The following is a 19,502-nucleotide window of genomic DNA, read 5'->3' as shown; positions in this document are numbered from 1 at the left end:
GGTGTGCCCAGACCGGGCTCACTGATCATCTAGGACAACACAGAGTCTGTATTCTTTGTTTCTCTGCATCTCATTGGTCAGTTCATTGACAACAATGCTGGTTTCAGCACTCTTTTTGAAGCTCTATTCAATTAGTGAGCCCACTTTGGGCACACTCACAGAATTAAATGATAAGTGCTATCTTCACAAAATTTTACTTGTGTACTCTAGGCCTAATTAGACTGCGTACTTTTTTTTTTTTTTTTTTTTTCTTTTCAAAACTCCAATTTTTAAAGGTAGCATGCCAGAAAGGGTTAACATGAAAATCTCATCTCACATTTCCCACAATTCATAGATGCACCTTCAGTTATGTGAAATCACAGATATAAGCATATATACTCACCCCATACAATAAACTTTTGTTTACATATTAACAATTCAGACTCTAAATTTTAGAGGTTTCTTCATACACAGCCTTCATCTGATTAAGTATAAGCAAATACTTTGATAGCACTAATCATTCTTCATGCTGCTACAATTTTCATAAATAATAGTGTATTATAAAATAGAGATTAAAATAATCACTGCTGAACAGCTACACTGAACAATGATAAAATATGTTCATTTACAATTTTATACTAATTAGACAAAACATTTACTCTTCAATACATTAAACTTGAAATGCAAAATTTTTATATGAACTAAAAAAACAGTTTCATTACCAGGGTTATGTCCTAGTGCATATAAGACACATAATGAAAATAAGGCTGCATGGTCATTTTCACTGCAATCTAATGCAGAAAAGACAGCTTCTAAAAAAGGTCTGTGTAAAGAAAAAGAAAATATGTATTTCATTAGTATATATTCCTTATATTAAGAAAAGGAAATAGATAAACACTTAAATTACTTAATAATACTTAAATACGTAGTAATTTCTCATACTGTTGATAAAATGATTACAGTTTACCAAACTGAAAAGATTAGCTAAAGTAATAATTTAAAAAAAAAATCAGTATATTTAAAATTTGCATGAAAATGGATGCAAATTTATCTACACCCATCTCAAAACATAAAACAATAAATGATTACTTAAAATAAATTCCACATTTTTACAGTCAAATTGTTTCACAATAATTCAGGATATGATGATTCAGGCTAATGCCAATTTAGGAAGTGATCCAAAATGAAGAATACATTAAAGAAATTAAAAATATGAAAAGAGGGAGGTTATATTTTAGGAGCAAGAATGGAACATTAAACTGTTACTGTTTGCCTGAGGGCTCTAGCCTACAGGCTTTCTGCATCTCAAACAAACATGGCTACCTTAATCTTTTAACAATTGCATTTATGCTACAGCCACTCATTCCATATTACTTACTACCCATTTTATAGATGTGGTGATTAATATGCACACAAAAAATTATTTTTAATCAAAGAATAAATACAATGAGCAGAACATCTTGATGAATCTAACTACGTGGAAAAAGTGCAGAACAGGATGATCCAGATGGAATCAATATAATGAAGAGAAGTCTGATGATTTAAAAAATTTTCATGCCATGCTAATGCTCCAATTGCACAGTGAAGCTGAAGTGGAAATGATAGAAAAAATGCTGTTTTTATTAAGATAACATAAGGGAGGAATCAAGTTATTATCAAATTCTTAATCCCCTCATCAAAAGCTTTTCTTCATCATTCTTAGAAAGAGTAAAACTTTTTTGCATCATTTCATACTGATTAGATTTCTTTGCGGCTACTACCTTTTCTTCATCTGTAATATTTGAGCCTTCTAGAAAATAAAATTACCGTTAAGTTTTTAAATCTTACTTTTTACTAAAACAACTAAAGTACAACTAAAGGATTCAGTTTCTTGTGCAGTAAAAGCAACCCATTCTCTACGCCCCTCTGTACTTCATGATAATGTAAATGGACCATAGTGTTTCCTTCCATCACTAGATTATCACCTCAACATTAACCACATATTATACTAGGCCAATGTATTAAGCTCATATTAATGTTAAAAAAAGACACATCCAGTCCCACAGCTGAATAATATCTACACAGTGGTGCTATATATTGCAACTCTTCTCTGAATATGCATATAATTGGTAAATTATTATTTTAATTTAAAGTGAAAAGAAATTTTATAATAATTTTAGCCATGAGAAAGTAATATCAACATGACTTGTGATTGGTCATCAATGAGCTCAGCTTGCATTCCAATGGGTGTAAACAAAAATTCACATTACTAATTTATGACAGACAGTTATCCCATATATTTGGGAAGAAAGAACCTCTTAACTTTCAGTTGCGGATGGTTAAATACATTTATGGGTGCATAGAATATATATCCTGGGTTAATTACCAAATGGTCACATTTTATGGCAGTTAGGTTTACACCACCACTAAAAAAACACACACATAAAATGAAAGCTGGCAGAGGTGTAAAATTCAGAGAGATATTTAAAAGAAATTAAGTGGAATTAAGTTGTTTCTTGATATAACGCAATAACTTTGCAAGCAGCTATGAAATAAAAGTTGCTTAAAAGAATGATCACTGATTCTGTCTTGATAAAACAGTATGCATACTTAAATTTATAGTTGGCTCCTTAAAAATATTTATTATACATGAGAAAATTTTGTACATTAAGTATGGAATTCCTTGTTTTTAACCAAGCATGTTAAACATTTTACATGCTTGGTTTAACAAAAATGAAATTTTTATAAGCAAAAATCACTTCCTTCTTTTTTCTTGCTCACAATATTGAAATATTTTCATTGAATTTTGACATAAAAAGTGCGCATTAAGTATTAGGTAAAAATGCCCCACTTGCCTATTAGAAAGAGTAAAACTTTTTTGCATCATTTCATACTGATTAGATTTCTTTGCGGCTACTACCTTTTCTTCATCTGTAATATTTGAGCCTTCTAGAAAATAAAATTACCGTTAAGTTTTTAAATCTTACTTTTTGTATAAATCATAATCAATTTATTCTTCAAAAAATTTAAAACAGAAACTTAAATTTTTCAGACTAGATTTCAGACTAAAAGTCAGATAAGATGGTGAAAACCTCATTCCAAACAGTGACTTTTTCCACAAACTCTGATAAGATACTTATATAAGGTATTTCTCCTGCCTTCATAGCATGCCATTGTGGTGTAATGTTAAGAACATTCGGCGCATATTCGAAAGGTCCGTGCTTCGAGTCCGAGAAAATGAGCAATGATCCGTGCTTCGAGTCCATTGCTCATTTTCAAAGTCTTCTGCTTCAAAAAATAAACTAATGTCTCTACAGTGGTGCTCGAACTAAAAAAAAGTAGTGAATGATGATTCTCCATCACAGGATTTGGCGAGTGGGTCCCCTAATACTCAGTCACCCTATAAAAGGGAGAGTATAAAAGACATTTTTCCAGCCTTCTTAGCATACCTTTGTGGTGTAATGGTCAGCACACTTGGCACATATTCGAGAGGTCCATGGTTCGAATCCTGGCAAGGCACTGCTCATTTTTTCATGATTCCTGCTTCATAAAAACCTAATGACTCTACATTGGCACCTAAACTAAAAAAAAGGTGCTGGATGATGATTCTCCACCACCAGGATTTGGCGATTAGGCCGACTAATCCCCAGTTGCCCTTTAAAGGGTGGGAGCATATAAGGTATTTCTCCCGCCTTCGTAGTGTAATGGTCAGCACATTCAGTGCGTGTTTGAGAGGTCCAAGGTTCGAGTCCTGGTGAAGGCATTGATCATTTTTCATGTCTCCTGCTTCGAAATAACCTAATGTCTCTACACTTAGTGCCATATTATTTTATATGAGCATTACATTGACCATATGCATTAACACATTATATTATTTTTACAACATAAGCACAACAAATGCATTTTAATGACAAAAATTCAGAAAATGTGGTAATATGCAAAAATATAAAACTGCAATAAACATCAATGTGTAAAGATTGTTTAACAATAAATTTACTTCATTTTTACCAGATAGTCCTTCCAAGCTACTTTCATTTGAATAATCATCTATACTTTCTGAACCTTTCTGTTGGTCTCCTGGTAAAGCTTCATTTGAATTTGACTGGGGTCCATTTACTACTTCTCCAGATGGTGCTGAAGCAGTTTCACAAGGCTAAAAAGAAAATGAAGACGATACATATATTAAGCTTACAATCTACAATTTACAAAATGCATAAAGAACAAAAGTAACAAATAAAATGCTTTAAAACTAAAAGCATTGTTTTTAAAAGACAGAGCAATACATTTTTGTCATGACTTTTGAAAATTTCATACACTGAAATTTAATCAGTTTAGAAGAAAGTTTCAGCTTATATAACCTTTACCAAACACAGTCTCCCTCACTTTTACTATGTTGAAAAATAAGCATTTGTTGTATTTTTTTAATTTTTTCAGAATATAAAATATTTTTAAAATTATAGTTAAATACAAAGTTTAATTTCACTAATTTATTAATTTCACATAGCTGTACAACCAAATAAATAAATTAAGAATACCTTACCTCATAATACTAATAATATAAACAAATAGCTATTGAATATTATTTTTCAACCTCTGATATTATCCTACTCATTGGACTTTCATATTGTTAAAATTTCTGCATCATGTAACATGAAAAGTCTCACTAAACACTAAATTTTGCCAGAAAAATAAGATTACAAGGGCAAGTTGATTTAACATTGAGGGAATTTAAATCTTGTTAAATTGATGAGATATCCCCAATTTGGAGATGGTTTTGGTGACTAATTTTTGTCGCCAAATTTGGCAAGAAATAACTAAACTGTGTCCAAAGATAAAACTGACATTGATGGAAAGCTGAACATTAACATCATGCTTGGAAGTACTGCCTACTATTGACATAGCATACATGTCAAATAATGGAGACCTTTGCATACTTAGATTAGATTTTCTAAGGAAATACAATTTTTCCTTGGACTTAAAGAATAACAAACTGCATTCTGCCTCTGAAGACATAATCCTGTTCGAAATTAAAGATGAAGGAGTTAAATCTGTGTACCAAATCACAGCAAGACACTATCACATTACCACCAAGAGCAGAATTTTTACTATTTGGACTCACAAACCGAGAAAAGAAATTTCCAGTTTGGCATAACGGAACATTTTAAGAATTGTTAGACCCTACGAGGAAAACTAGTAGCTTCGACACTCATCAAGAGGACTGTCATCCTGGTGTGAGAGTTGCCATGTCCGTGATAAAGCAAAAGTCATTAGGAAATGTCATATGGCTGCACCATGTACTTCAGCAACTAGTTAAATGAACCAACAATTCATCAATCTCTGTGTTTTTGGAGAGCCTAACATCCGAATTACTGCAGAATGCACAACTAAGCCAGGGAGACAGAAATGCTGCAGAACATGTCATTCAAGAATTTCAAAATGTTTTAGCCCCACATCTTCTGACATAGGTCGAATCAGTTTAGCTCAGCTTAGAATTACTGGAGATCATCCACCAATAAAGCAACATCTAAGACATCTACAGGAGGAGGTAAGAAAACTTCTAAAGGACATGCAAGAAAGTGACATTATTCAGCCTTTATGAAATTCTTCGTCCTCCCCCATTGCCCTGGTCTGAAAGAAAGCTTGTTGTTCCACTAGATTCTGCATTGACTATTGGGAGTTGAACACAGTCACAAAGAAAGACATCACCTTCTTCATAGATTTGATGACATTTTGGACACTTTTTCTGGACGCTAGTGGTTTTTGATGCTTGATTTAAAAAGTGGATATTAGAAAGCAGAGATATACCCTGATAATTGAGAAAAGACAGTATTTACTACCAAACAAGTACTCTGGCAGTTGAAGGTAATGCCGCCTAGATTATGTAATGCGTTGGCAACATTCGAATGCCTTATGAAGATGGTGCAGAGATATCCTTCCTACAAAGTCTATCTGATATACTTGGATGACATCATTAATGTTGGGAAAACTTTTGAAGAACATTTGGAAAATATATGGAAGGTACTTCAAAAACTGAATGAAACTAATCTAATGCTGAGTTCTGCCAAATGAAAATTTTCAGACAAGAAATGACTTACTTAGGACATGTCATCTCTGCTAAAAGTGTGTGTATAGAATCAGAAAAGATGGCAGCAGTTGAAGACTGGAAACGTGAAATTGTCCACCAGTTAAGAAGTCTCCTTGGGGCTTTGTACCTACTACTGGAGATTTGTGAAGGACTTTTTTTCCATTACAAGGCACCTTCACAAACTGACAAAGAAAAGAGCAAGCAAAAGTTTTGCGGACAAAAAAATGTGAGAATGTATTTAACACACAGAAGGAGGCTTTACGATCTGTGACAACCTGAAGTATCCATAGCTCAACAAACCATTTATTCTGGATACAGGTGTGTGAGCAATGAGAGCGTCAGTGTTGTTTTGTTCCAAGAAATAATTGGTCAGAACATGTTGTAGCATACCGGAACAAGTGTCTGTCTAAACCAGAGAGGAATTATAATGTCACCAGAAAAGAGTTGCTTGCCATATTTAAAGAAGTAGAACATTTCCATCATAATCTTTATATCAGACAATTCCTGTTCAGTGCAGATCATGCACTGCTGACCTGGCTTTTAAACTTAAAGAATGCCATAGGCCAAATAACCAGAGGGATACAGAGACTACAGGAGTAAGATATCACTAATCCGTCACCAGAGAGGATCATCACATGGAAATGGCGAAGCCCTGTCTGGAAGACTCTGCCCAAAAAGCTGCTAATATTATTCCATGGTCAAAGCGAAATACGGTTAATTCAGTTGCACAATCAAGTTACAACTTACACATCTGCTGATCAAGACCCATTGAGTAATGAAGAATTCATGAAACATCAGTTGGAAGATGGCGATATTAAACCCATAATTGACTTGATGGAGGTCTTCAAGTACGAAATGTATTTGGCAGGAGATTTCAATCTGTAGCCCTAAAACAAAACAATATTGGACTCTCTGGGACTCGCCCCATTTTGAAAATGCATCTTGTATTGGAAGTTCAAATCAGATGATGGAAATGCAAAGCTGATACTTCCAAGATTCCAGATGTCCTTAAAGAATCTCATACAGTCTAAGAGGCCACTTTGGAATAATGAAGACTTTGCATAGAATTTGAGTGCTTCTACTAGAGTAAAGCAAGGGCTGACATGCAAAAGTGACACTTGAGATGCCTGTGCAGACCTGAAAGGACCGAAGAAACATAGCCAAGAGAAGGTGCAACATTACAATGTAGGGAGTGCCTTTTGCATGCATTGCCTTTGACATCTTGGGGCCTCTGCCACAAACTGCTGATAGCAACAAATACATTGATTACTTCATAAAGTAGCCTAAAACATGTCATATCCCTAATCAAGAGGTTGCCATGATAGCAGAGGTAAATGATACACCACTGGATTTCCAAGTTTGGAATGCCTCTTCAGTTACATTCTAAGCATTGGAGGAATTTTATCTCAGCTGTAATTAAAGAACTCTGCAAACTACTCTGGACAGACAAAACCTACATAATACCTTTACATTCACAGCCAGACAGCATGGTAGAGAGGTTTAATGAAACCATCCTTAATAACAGCTCACTGATGGTTTCCAGAAATTAGCTGGAGTTGGACCAAAAATTACCACATTCCTTATTGGCCTATAGCAGTGCTGTTCATGAGACCACAGGCTATTTCCTATCCTTGATGCTTTTCGGCCGCCAATTTCGTCTGCCTTGTGATCTATTGTTTGGTCATCCTCCAGATGTGCCTTCATTGCTTGAGGAGAACATTCAGAATCTTCAGACACAGTTTGAGTGGCACACAGTTTTGCTTGAGAGCATGTTAACTTGGTGATGGAGAAGATGAAAACAGAATATGATGTGAGAACTACAGAGCATCGATTCAACAATGATGAAGTACGGTTATGGAATTCGATTCAACAGAAAGGACTTTCTCCTAAACTACAATCACCCTCGGACAGTCCTTACACAGTCCTACACAGGCTGAATGGCACTGCTATTTGGATCCAAAATTCTCAAGCCTAAAGTGGTTCATTATGACAGGTTAGCCTCTTACTATGGCTATATTAAGTAGTACCCATAGTGTATATAATATAAATAACATACTAAGACTATGGTCCTATGTATTTGTATGTGCATGCATTTATTTATTGGGTGAGTATTTGATTTGCTGAATATTATTTATTATAATTATTATTTTTGTATAGCACTGACTTTCCTTTGTTGTAAGTATGGCTTTCTGTCCATGGATTGCCCATGATGTGCAGTGCTTGGGATGGGGGCAATGTCACAAAATTTTGTATAATGTAACACAAAAAGTAATACGAAATGTGAAGCTTTGGAGGAAAATAAGATTACAGGATGAATATATTTAAATTGAAGTGAATGGCCATCTCGCCAAATTAGCAAGATGGCGATAGTTTTGGCGACTGACTTTTCACGCCAAACTTGCCAATATTTTGATTTGGTCCCTGTATAACAGTAATTGAATAGCTGTATTTGATCCCTATATGTAACTATAACCATATCTAGCTCATATATGTAACCATATCCTATAATTTCGAGAAATGGAAAGCACCGGAAATTTCTCGGTGGCCAGGTGGGGAGGACTATAAGACCAGAGACAGGATCACTTCTCAGTTTTTAGTTCAGAGCTGATTTGCAGAACCAAGAGATTTCTGAGTGAGCTTCGCTCTTTGGATGTGCCTTGCAATTGCGCTGTGTTTAACATTATTCGTAGTTTGAGGTGGTAACTACTAATTGTACTGTCCTACTGAGAACAGTTGTGCGAGTACTTTGGTAGAAAGTTTCAGAACTGTAGTTTATTTAAGTGTTTATTTAGAGAAAATAAATTTTATCACGCTGTCATCGGTTCTATGTGCATTCTATCTATTATGAGCCATATGCATGCAATAGTATTTATTTATAGAATAACAGAGTATCTAGAAGCTATAATAAGATACTAAATTAAAAATTTTTAATATGTTTCATGTCATGTGTACAGTTTTTGCCATATGCAAAATTTCCATCGAGATTAAATAATGATTTTGTTATTAATAGATCAATTATTGTAATTATTTACATGTTTACAAATTAGTTTTGCTTGCTGCTTTAATTATATGTTAATATAACTATACGAGTGCAATTCGTATAAAATGGAAGACACAGACATGTTCAGCAATATATCTAGTTACTCCTCTTGAATGAAACAGCAATGAAGTCTCTGGCTTCTTCATTTTCCCCAAAATGCATTATGTGATATGCTAAGAGAAAATAGTGTGCAGCTTGCTTTTATACCATAAGCAAATATGAATAACAGTGATGAAAAAGCAGAGCTCATCAATATAAAAAATGAAACTGTGTTTAGTGAGATAAAAAGCAAAAATTTAAAAATACGGATACTGGAATTACAAAAGCTAAAATAAACAAGTAACATTAATAGAATACCATAATAAACAATATTTATGACTTATAATAAAAGGCATTATAATATTTGAATACAATGAAAGCATTTAAAAAGTATATATTTATTCCATAATAAGGTAAAATTTTTAAAATAAAAACTTTAATTTTATTACTTTTTTTGTGGGGGGAAGTATTTTTCTATATTTTAATGAAAGAACAATAACAAAATTAATTGTTATATTATGTTTTTTATGTACAGTCAAAAGTTGTTAATTCGGACACCCATAATCCGGACCTCAAAGCTAAAATCTTTCTGCGCATGCGCATAGGGGTTTACGCATGCGCGCAAGACCTTTACGACTACGCATATGCGTCTGCGCAAGCGCAGAATACGTTTTCGCGTGCGCGTTTAATGTATAACAGACGGTATAAGCTAAAATTATCTAATTATCTATTTCAGTTAATGTTGATGATTGCGTTGTTCCTTAATCTTCGAATTGGATCCGGCTTATTATTTTTTTGCAAACTGTAAGAGCAATTTTATAAAAGTAAGCTTGAGCTTTCGATTATGTCAAATAGAATTTCCAATGCTGGAGCTCCCAAAGGATCTACAAAACGAAAGTATGTTTCGATGTCCATCAAACAAAAAGTGGAATTGCTACAAAAAATGGATAAAGACATATCCTTTGTTTATCTAACCGTTCCGAAATCTGTTTATCAATTTCACGCTGCTCTGCGCAGGGGGGGGGGCGTCGCGGCACGCAATGAACTGGAAGTTGATCTGTCATCACTATCGTTATATTCAGGGCAGATGTTTTTATTTTATTCGGCTTATAATTCCTTACTAAATGTAGTATTTTATCTTGATGTACTCCGTCTTTGATATGATTTAAATCAAATTCCTCGTCATTATAAATATCACGAATACAAATCAAATAGTTTTCTGGTTGCAATTTTCTAATTTCGGCTATGCGTAATGTATGCTATACGCATGCGCACGTTGAAAGAAGTGTTTAATAAAGTAAACAAATAAATATTAAGCTTCTTTTTTTGTAAATTTTGATACCCTTTAGATCATAATTGCTCATTATTTTATAAGTTACGGTTTCATATTTTTAATTTTATAATTTCTGCATGCCATCTTACCAGTTTTAAACTGATGATCCGGAAAAATCAATAATCCGGAATCGCCGAAGTCCCGACGAGTCCGGATTAAAGACTTTTGACTGTATTAAGTAATTATGCTATTACTAAATTTTCATCTTAAAAAAAACTGTTTTTAGAAATTTATCAAACTATAAAAGTATTTTTTTAGGTATACGAGTTGAATTTAACATTCAGTCAAAAATGATCTAACAGAGAATACGAAACACATGGTAAAATTCATATGATAATGTACATATTAGTACATGCTACACATCTGATATCACATTATAGATAAATATAATACAAATCAGTTGAAAACTGATACTCATATTCTTTGAAAGAAGGAGGGAAAAGATCTTCTCTACTTTTAAGTATAATTTTTCAGTAGGACTGAATGCACAATTGGTTCAAAAACATTAAATTTATACTTAAATATATGCCATTATTTTATTGTTTCAGAAAGAACATTAATAAATTATATATTGTATTCTAACAAATTTCAAGTACTGTCCACAAAATCGGTTTTAATAGGCTTACTGATGTATTTGTAGGATCAAATAAAGACATTTCTCCATTTAATATCACACTGGCAAGCTGCTGAACCAAAGGTCGATGGGATACGATCAAAAAGACCTAACAATAAAAATAATCAGTGACAAATTAGTGATGAAAATAATTTTATGTTAATTATTTTGCAGAATAATGGAAGCATTAGACATATGAATCATGCTTATTTTTTAGCCCAAAAAGATTCTCAAAATTTTGTGTTATTTTACTTACGTTATTTTACTTATAGTTTCACTTACTCTTTGAGTCTGCTGCTATTTGGAAAATCATGAGAATATTTTTCTTTCATACATAATCTGTTTGTAATTAATTAACAAAATAAACTATTAAAAAGCAACAGATGCTGTTCTTAGAATATTATTTTTTACTTATCTCTTAATTCATGACTAAAATCATTAAATATTTTTACAGAATTACACTACATATTTTTATATACAAAAGATACCTAACGTTTTCAGGTTAGTTCTAAATGCATATTCATCTAATATCCTATAAAATGTTTTGCTACTTCACCTTGGCCATGTCTATTGATAATCTTTACTTAGAAACCATATTAAACTTTAAAGTCTTCTTGGGCAACTTATAAAAATCTGAACACTTTCAGAATTTTTTTTTATTATTCTTTACACAGTTCCATCAATATTCTAATACTTCAAATTAATGCATATTAAGATTGCATAATGAAATATGAAGAATAATAAATGATATAATGAATGAAATTTTTAATAGAAGTTTGCAAAAAATAACACTTAGAATGCAAATTACTTAATGGGAACTAGGTTCTTTGCATATTTATATTAAATTTATATTAAAATTGTTTCAAAAGAACAAACCGAATTTAAACACAAATCCAATCAATTCCCTGCGCCACTGCTGCAAGGAATGAAATTTAAATTTTAACAAATATGTATATACGTAAAAAGCAAATTTAAAGTTAAAATAATTAAAAAAATGTGCAAACATATAAAATGTGTAAACATATCTCTACAATTAGAAGAAATTTTTACTAGTTTAATGTAACTCCCACAACTTTTTCCTGACATACTTGACATCCTTTGTATTGAAAGATGGAATACTTATCTGAATTGTGCATTATTTAATACCTACATTAAATTCAATAATAAAATCTTTCAGCAAGTGAGAGGAATTCCTATGGGAGCAAACAGTTCTACACAAATATGTAACCTATTTCTTTTTACTTATGAATATAAATTCCAACTAAGTTTAAATAAGAATGAATTAAAGCTATTTGCACATACATTTAGATACATAGATGATATTATAACTTTCAATAATAGTTCTGCTTTTGAGCAATACAAAATTTACCCAAATAGTTTTACCTTAATAAAACGAATACGAATCAAGATACTACTGAATACCTAGACCTGCTAATTATTAAACACAGCAAAATTAAATTATATGATAAAAGAAGGAATTTCCATTTTCATACTATTCAGCTAATTAATTGAAACTCTAATATCTCTATAAAAGTCATAGAAAACACATTTCATAACCATATAATCAGAATAAAAGTATATGTACTGAAATAGAAGATTTAAAGGAAGAAATAATAAAGCTAATTAATGTTCAAGTTGATAACCAAGTACCACCAAAATTTATTAATTCATATATTAAAAAGGCAGGCATTAACTTTACTTTATAATGTTTTGGCTCTTTATGGTATAACATTACCTTAAACCTTAGCTGGAGGGTAATGGAGGATATAGAAGAGTAAAGGAATTATTTTGTAAATTTTTATTGTAAATAAATTTGTAAATATGTATATTTAATCAATACTGGATTCTTTCCTTTTACTAGGGCCAACTCTTTTCAAAAGTCACAATTATAGCCTGAATTGAGTGAAGATTTTAATCTTCTTCTAATTTTCCATACTTTAGCCAGTATTTAGTAAAGTTTTGATATACCAGTTGGAATCGAGTTTATTAAAACTTTCAATATTTTCTTTCTTTAAATTTAGCTTTTAATAAACATTTTTTAAGGAATTCAATTTAATAAATAAAAAATTTTTAGGAATTCATTTCAAAATTTAAATTTTACTTAAAAAAATTTGGGGAATTTTTTTAAGACATTTTAAGACTTTAATTTAAATTTTACTTTAAAACTTTTTAAAATTTTAAACATTTTAGTTTTACTTAATTACTTTTTAATTTGCAATTTTCACTTAACATTTTTATTTGCATTATTTACATAATTCTGCAACACACATTTAACATTACAAACAGTTTACATTTATTAATTCACAATAACCCCTTAACTCTACTTTACTTCAATTAGAGCACCCTTTTTATGATATTTGCAGAGCAAACTTACATCTCTTGATTGACTCAGCTACTAAACTCCTTACCATAAATAGTTGGTCAGTTAAAATTAAAACTTGAATTACATACTTTTAGGATATTCTTTGATTTTTTTTTTTTTAGATTTATATTATTTAAATATTTCAATATTAAAGTTTACAAAATTTTTAATAAAACAAAGATAGCAGCTTGGCACTCAACTTTACTTACATAAGCACCATCTATATAATTTGCAGAACACACTTACATCACTGAGGAAATACTTTTACAGACCCCAACACTATATGGTAAGTTAGAATTAAAACTTACTTTTTACTTGCTTTTAAGTATTTTTTAGGTAGTATTTAAGTATTTTCTAAATATGTAATTATATTTTTAAGTATTTATTTGTTTTTTATAAATTATGAATTAGTTCTTTTTAGTTTCTTATTGGTTTATATAAATTATGTCTAGTTCCTTTTTAGTTTCTTTTTGATTGATATGCATATTTCGTGTCGGGGAGGTTTCTGTAGACAAGGTTTCTAAAATGCATTGGTTTCTAAATTAATTTTTCTGAAAAATTTAATTAAAAAATTTTTTTTTATTTAATTTAATACTAGACTTTACATTGCTTAATTCTCAAAATACTTCATCATTGGTATTTTCTTTTAGACCTTTATTTTAATTGCTAATTTCTCAAGGTATCAATTTATTGGTATTTCTTTTTGGACATTCTTCACTATGTATTTACTTTTGGTTTTGACTTATTTACTTTTGGTTTTGATTACCCTTGCCTGCATGAATGACGAAACACGAATTGAATGATTATGGAGTTAGGTTTGGAAGCAACTTCCTCTTGATAAGTCTGTCTCCTGCCTGCTCAAAAGTCATTCACTTATGCATTTTTTAAAAAAAAATATTTAGATTAATTTTAATTTGCCAAATTGGTGAATTTATTTTCATGGTTTGGTTTTGCACTTAATTTACTTATGCTATCTGAATTTAAATGATATTGTAGATTAGTTCGAAAATTAAATCTTTTGTATGTTTGCACATTTTTAAATTATTTTAACTTTAAATTTGCTTTTTATGTATATACATGTTTGTTAAAATTTATATAAAATTTGTTTTTAATATAATTTTTCAGAGACGCCAAAAAATAACTGCACATTTAAGCACATCCAAAGAAAAAACATTCTAAGAAAAATATTAATACCAGCTTCTGAATCAAATACAGATACAAAATATAGACTTAAAAATTGACAGCTGCATAGCAAACATTCCTTTCCAGGCAAAGCAAATGGCAATAAAAATATTAGGTAAACATAAAACTACTAAAATACTTATATGTTTATAAACTGAACTAAAATATATAGACATAATACTTAAACATTCACTTCAGAAAACGATATAATTCAATTACCTGAGACAGCAAAAAGAGAGAAACAATACAGCTTACTCGTGGTTTTTCTTCCTACAACAGTCATGAAAACATATGTTTATAAGAAAAGAAATAGCTAAAGAAAAGAGCAATAAAACCAGCCGTTAATAACTGGCACTAAAATAAACCAAGAAAGACTGATGAATATTCTAGAAGTAACTTAGTAACAATGAATATTTGAGCAACTGAGGCATAAAAAATTTCATATGCAAATATATATCACCACTGGAAGAACTATACTTGCACATGGAATAAATTTTGCACTGACACTTCAACACTTTGTATGCTTGGATTTTATACCCATTATTACACGAGGATTCATCCACATTACAGAAAAATAACCACAAGTCACAGGAAAATAAAAATTACATTATAATAATAAAAAAAGTTATGACAGATTTCATTTCAAAGTTCATTAAAATGGATAAAATTATTCATAACCATCTAAATATCATTTTAAAATTAACTTAACACTACCTTTTACCCAAAGTATAACAATTAAATGCAAATTCACAAAATTAAGTAATTAAAAGTGAAAAGGAAGCTAATTGCTGTACAGTTAAAAATGTGTAATATTATCTACAGAAAACAGAAAAGAACAAAATAATCTGCATTTTTAATTTCAACTTTAGATGACTATATTACATAATAAGTATTCTGAAAAAATTACTCTCAATATATAGTTTATATACCAATTTTTTAATGCTCATCTAAAATACAATTCCTTATATTTTTAGTATTAAATTATGGTATGAAAAATATAGCACAGTTATATGTGATCTTCCTGACATAAAAATACTTACATTAAATATCATATATGCATAATGGTAACATATCCAATTTTTGCCATTTTCCCAGAGCAAAGTTTATCATTACTTGAAATTATGAAACAAGGGTAATATTTTTAAATTAACTTTTTAATTTATTCTTAAGAGACATGTTTTAAAATCAGATCTAAAATAATGAAATATTTATTGCTCTTTAGTATTTATTGAATATATCACCTTCTAGATGAAAAATATAATGCACTGCTACTATAGAAGTAATAAAAAAATGTTTTAAGTCAACAAAGAATGCTGTTTAAAATAAATAATAAGCTTTCACAACAGAAATTTGGAAATCAATGCCAGAACTATCCGGAAGAGAAACATGCCAATGTAAAATTAGAAAAAAGAAAAACCTTAGATTGTCAGCAATTTTAAATAAAACTTTCCTTATATCTAGTCAACAAAGAATGCTAAAAAAAATGATAAGCTTTCACAACAGAAATTTGGAAATCAATGCTAGAACTATCCAGAAGAGAAATATGCCAATGTAAAATTAGAAAAAAAAAAAAAAAAAAAAAAAAAAAAAAAAAACTTAGATTAAGGCACAATAACACGCCGAATAAATACTAATTCAGAAGTCAAACAACAAAAATCAGCGTTATATTTGCAAAATTTTTTCACAGGACTAGTTTCAATGGTTTTACCGAACCACCATCTTCAGCTGCAAAACCGGTGCTCATTTGCGGTTTTGCAGCTGAAGATGGTGGTTCGGTAAAACCATCGAAACTAGTCCTGTAAAAAAATTTTGCAAATATAACGCTAATTTTTGTTGTTTGACTTCTGAATTAGTAAACCTTAGATTGTCAGCAATTTTAAATAAAATTTTTCTGATATCCGAGGTAATCTGAATAAATCCCTTTTTTCAAATACCCCCTTTCCTGAAAAACATCTTCATAACCCACTCTTGCAAAAAAATTTCACTGCTTAAGAAATGAGACCTAATCAACTGCTTTGAAAGCATTAAGGAGTTTCTTATAAAATCCAAGATCTTTTCACCTAATTTTATATAATGTTAGAAATAACCAACAATTAACTTCTACCTATTTTAAGCAAGGAGGATGCATCATTTTAACAAAGCAGTACCTCTGATTTTATATAAAGTGACTAATTAGAACACCACATAGCAATAAAATAAAATATTAATATAATGCTTTATACAAAAATTGTTTACTTCATAACATGAATCAATGTATCAATCATATGATAAGACCAAAGCATCAGGATAAAAAGTTAACAAACAAAAAAAGGGGGAGGGGGAAGAAGCAACTAAAAATAGCATAATTTAATACCTCTGAACTAGCATTCTGTCCATTCTGAACCAATGAATATACATAAACAGGAATCAATAGTTTATTGAGAAGGTGATCTGTTAGAACATCATTCAAAGCCTCTATCTGCAGGCAAAGTATATCATTTAAATAATGAAGATGATCCAAATGTTCAGCTACCAAATCAGCAAGTTTTGTTTGAACTTGGAACCTTAAATTAAAAACAGAATGTAAAATATATTCATAAACCTTATTAATAAAGATAAACATAGCTCTTCTTTGTCCAAAAGATAATTGCTCATACATTTACTGCAACTATCTTGCAAGCAATCTATCACACATTAAAATCCAAACTAACAGAAAATATTACACATAAATTTTTTCAAAACTAAGAGAAATAATTTTTTAAAATTTATACTATATTTATTCATTATAAATAGTTATACATACCAAAAATGATTCATCAATTACATATTTCAAAGTAAGAATTAACATAAAGTATGAATTAATGCTGAAAAATGCTTAAAAAATTAGAAATTACATCAGAAACAAATAAAAAATGCTAAAATATTAAAAAATACGTGTATTGTTAAGCAAATAATTGTAAACAAACAATTTCTCAAAATGTGGCTTGTTTTGCTAAACATTTTCTATACCTAAAATTATTCAAAGGTACAAAAATCAACAATGAATAGTACTATTTTAAAAACATTCAAAAAGTCAAACAAAGTACTTACTCAGAAGCATTTACACATTTATCCAATTCTGTAACATGTTCTTTAATAAACCACACAAGATTAGAAAAATAAGGAGCTGCAGTTTTGTCACGAATAAATTTTAACATTGCTTTATCATCCACTGAAAGAAGAAAGATAATCTATTATTAAAGAAGATTTAGATAATTATTAGTGTATAAGTTCAGTAAAGTTCATTGTAAAACCAAAAATTTCTATATAAATTATTCACTTCAGAATGTTATAAAATTAATAAAATACACTACCGATGATCTTAACACTTTGCGAGCCGCTGTCACGCTGGCGTGACTTTTGCTCGGCAACAGTTATCGGCCACTGTCGGCAACAGTTATCGGCCACTGTCACGTACGCATGACTTATTTTCGCCAACGACGATGCTTCACATCGATATTTGTATAGATAGACATACTATAGCAAAACATTTGACGATCAGGAAACATTGGTTTCAACTGTTTTCCTCTCCCAATTCCACAGACTGTCAATTATTGAAATCTTTTTTTCGTGGACGCTTGTTTTGTTAGTTTGAGACTGTCTTTCGCTGCCTTCAAATATCGGAAACTTAAGTTAGATTTAAAGATATCCTTCAAAATGCTCTTCGATGAGGAAATATATGCTGATCTGTTATCAGAAGAGGATAACTGCTCTGATAGTGAAAGTGATTCGGACAGTGGGAGCGATATAATTGTGAGACGATTCAAAAATAAGAGAAGACCAATAATTAGTGAATTTGAAAGTGATGAAGAGAATTCTGTGGCAAATGATTGGTCAGAAGTTGATTTTAAACCTAACTTTCATGCTTGCCTGGAACGGTTTGGGTTACAGGTACTATACACACCAGATATATTATCAGCTGTGGAATTGTTCATTGGGGATGATTTATTTAATTTTTTTGCCACACAAACAAACTTATATCATAATCAGCAGAATAGTGATAACAACGATGAATCAAAAAGAATAAAGCTTGGATTGATACAAATGTTGCAGAAATGAAAAAACTTTTGGGGTTTGCTATCCTAATGGGAATAGTAAGAAAACCAGAACAAGACAATTATTGGTCTACTCACAGTGGATTACATACACCTATTTTTGGAAATACTATGCAAAGGAGCAAATTTCGGCAGTTATGGAAGTATTGGCACTTCAGTAATAATGAGCATTACCAAGAAAGGCTTGATAAAATAAAACCAGTTTACTCATACCTGGCAGAAATGTTTCAAAAAATTTATAAACCCGAGAAAGAATTATCGCTGGATGAAGGTATCATTCCATGGAGGGGCAGGCTATCTTTTCGTACATATAATCCTGCGAAAATTATAAAATATAGAATTTTAGTCCGTATGGAGTGTAAGGCGACATCTGGTTATATATCCAATTTAGAAATATTTTGCGTGCAAGGAAAATCGCTAATTGCAACAATATTGTCCGTGCTATCGCCATATTTAAATTTATGGCACAATGTATATGTGGACAACTATTACAATAGTCTAAAGGTTGCAGAGGAATTACTAAAGCATAAAACAAACATTTGTGGCACAATTAGAGTAAACAGAGGAGTGCCAAATTGTTTAAAATCTGCTACATTGAAAAATAAGTCAATGGAATTTCGTAGAAAAGGGAATTCGGCCAAAAAATTGATAATGATGATTTCTACGATAACTTCGGCAGACATGGTCGAATGTGTAAGTAAAAGATCCAAAAAGAAGTGCATTAAACCAATTTGCATACAAGAGTATAATACCTGCGTGAACCGGCGGCAGCGTAACGGTGCTTCGATAAATGCGCGGCCCGCAAAGTGTTAATAAA

At 30.9% G+C, this 19,502-nt stretch overlaps 1 protein-coding gene across 5 annotated transcripts in view; it reads right to left on the bottom strand.

The window, feature by feature from the left end:
* Nucleotides 1-19,502, bottom strand: part of ema (C-type lectin domain containing ema) — a 119,233-nt gene that overhangs the window by 69,583 nt on the left and 30,148 nt on the right. For all 5 annotated transcript variants that reach the window (XM_085817082.1, XM_085817083.1, XM_085817084.1 and 2 more), the window contains 7 exons: nt 17,682-17,802; nt 16,966-17,155; nt 14,832-14,882; nt 11,082-11,177; nt 3,967-4,111; nt 2,814-2,907; nt 702-802 (listed from right to left, as the gene is read on the bottom strand). In XM_085817082.1, the coding sequence (XP_085673208.1) occupies nt 702-802; nt 2,814-2,907; nt 3,967-4,111; nt 11,082-11,177; nt 14,832-14,882; nt 16,966-17,155; nt 17,682-17,802 (798 nt within the window). The remainder of the gene's footprint in view (nt 1-701; nt 803-2,813; nt 2,908-3,966; nt 4,112-11,081; nt 11,178-14,831; nt 14,883-16,965; nt 17,156-17,681; nt 17,803-19,502) is intronic.

This window comes from Stegodyphus dumicola, chromosome 5 (assembly GCF_044657685.1).
Source record: "Stegodyphus dumicola isolate Sdum_Otavi_A_Nest chromosome 5, ASM4465768v1".
Classification (NCBI taxonomy): domain Eukaryota; kingdom Metazoa; phylum Arthropoda; class Arachnida; order Araneae; family Eresidae; genus Stegodyphus; species Stegodyphus dumicola.
Note: the sequence above shows the minus strand (reverse complement) of the source record. Positions and strands in the feature narration are given on the sequence as shown.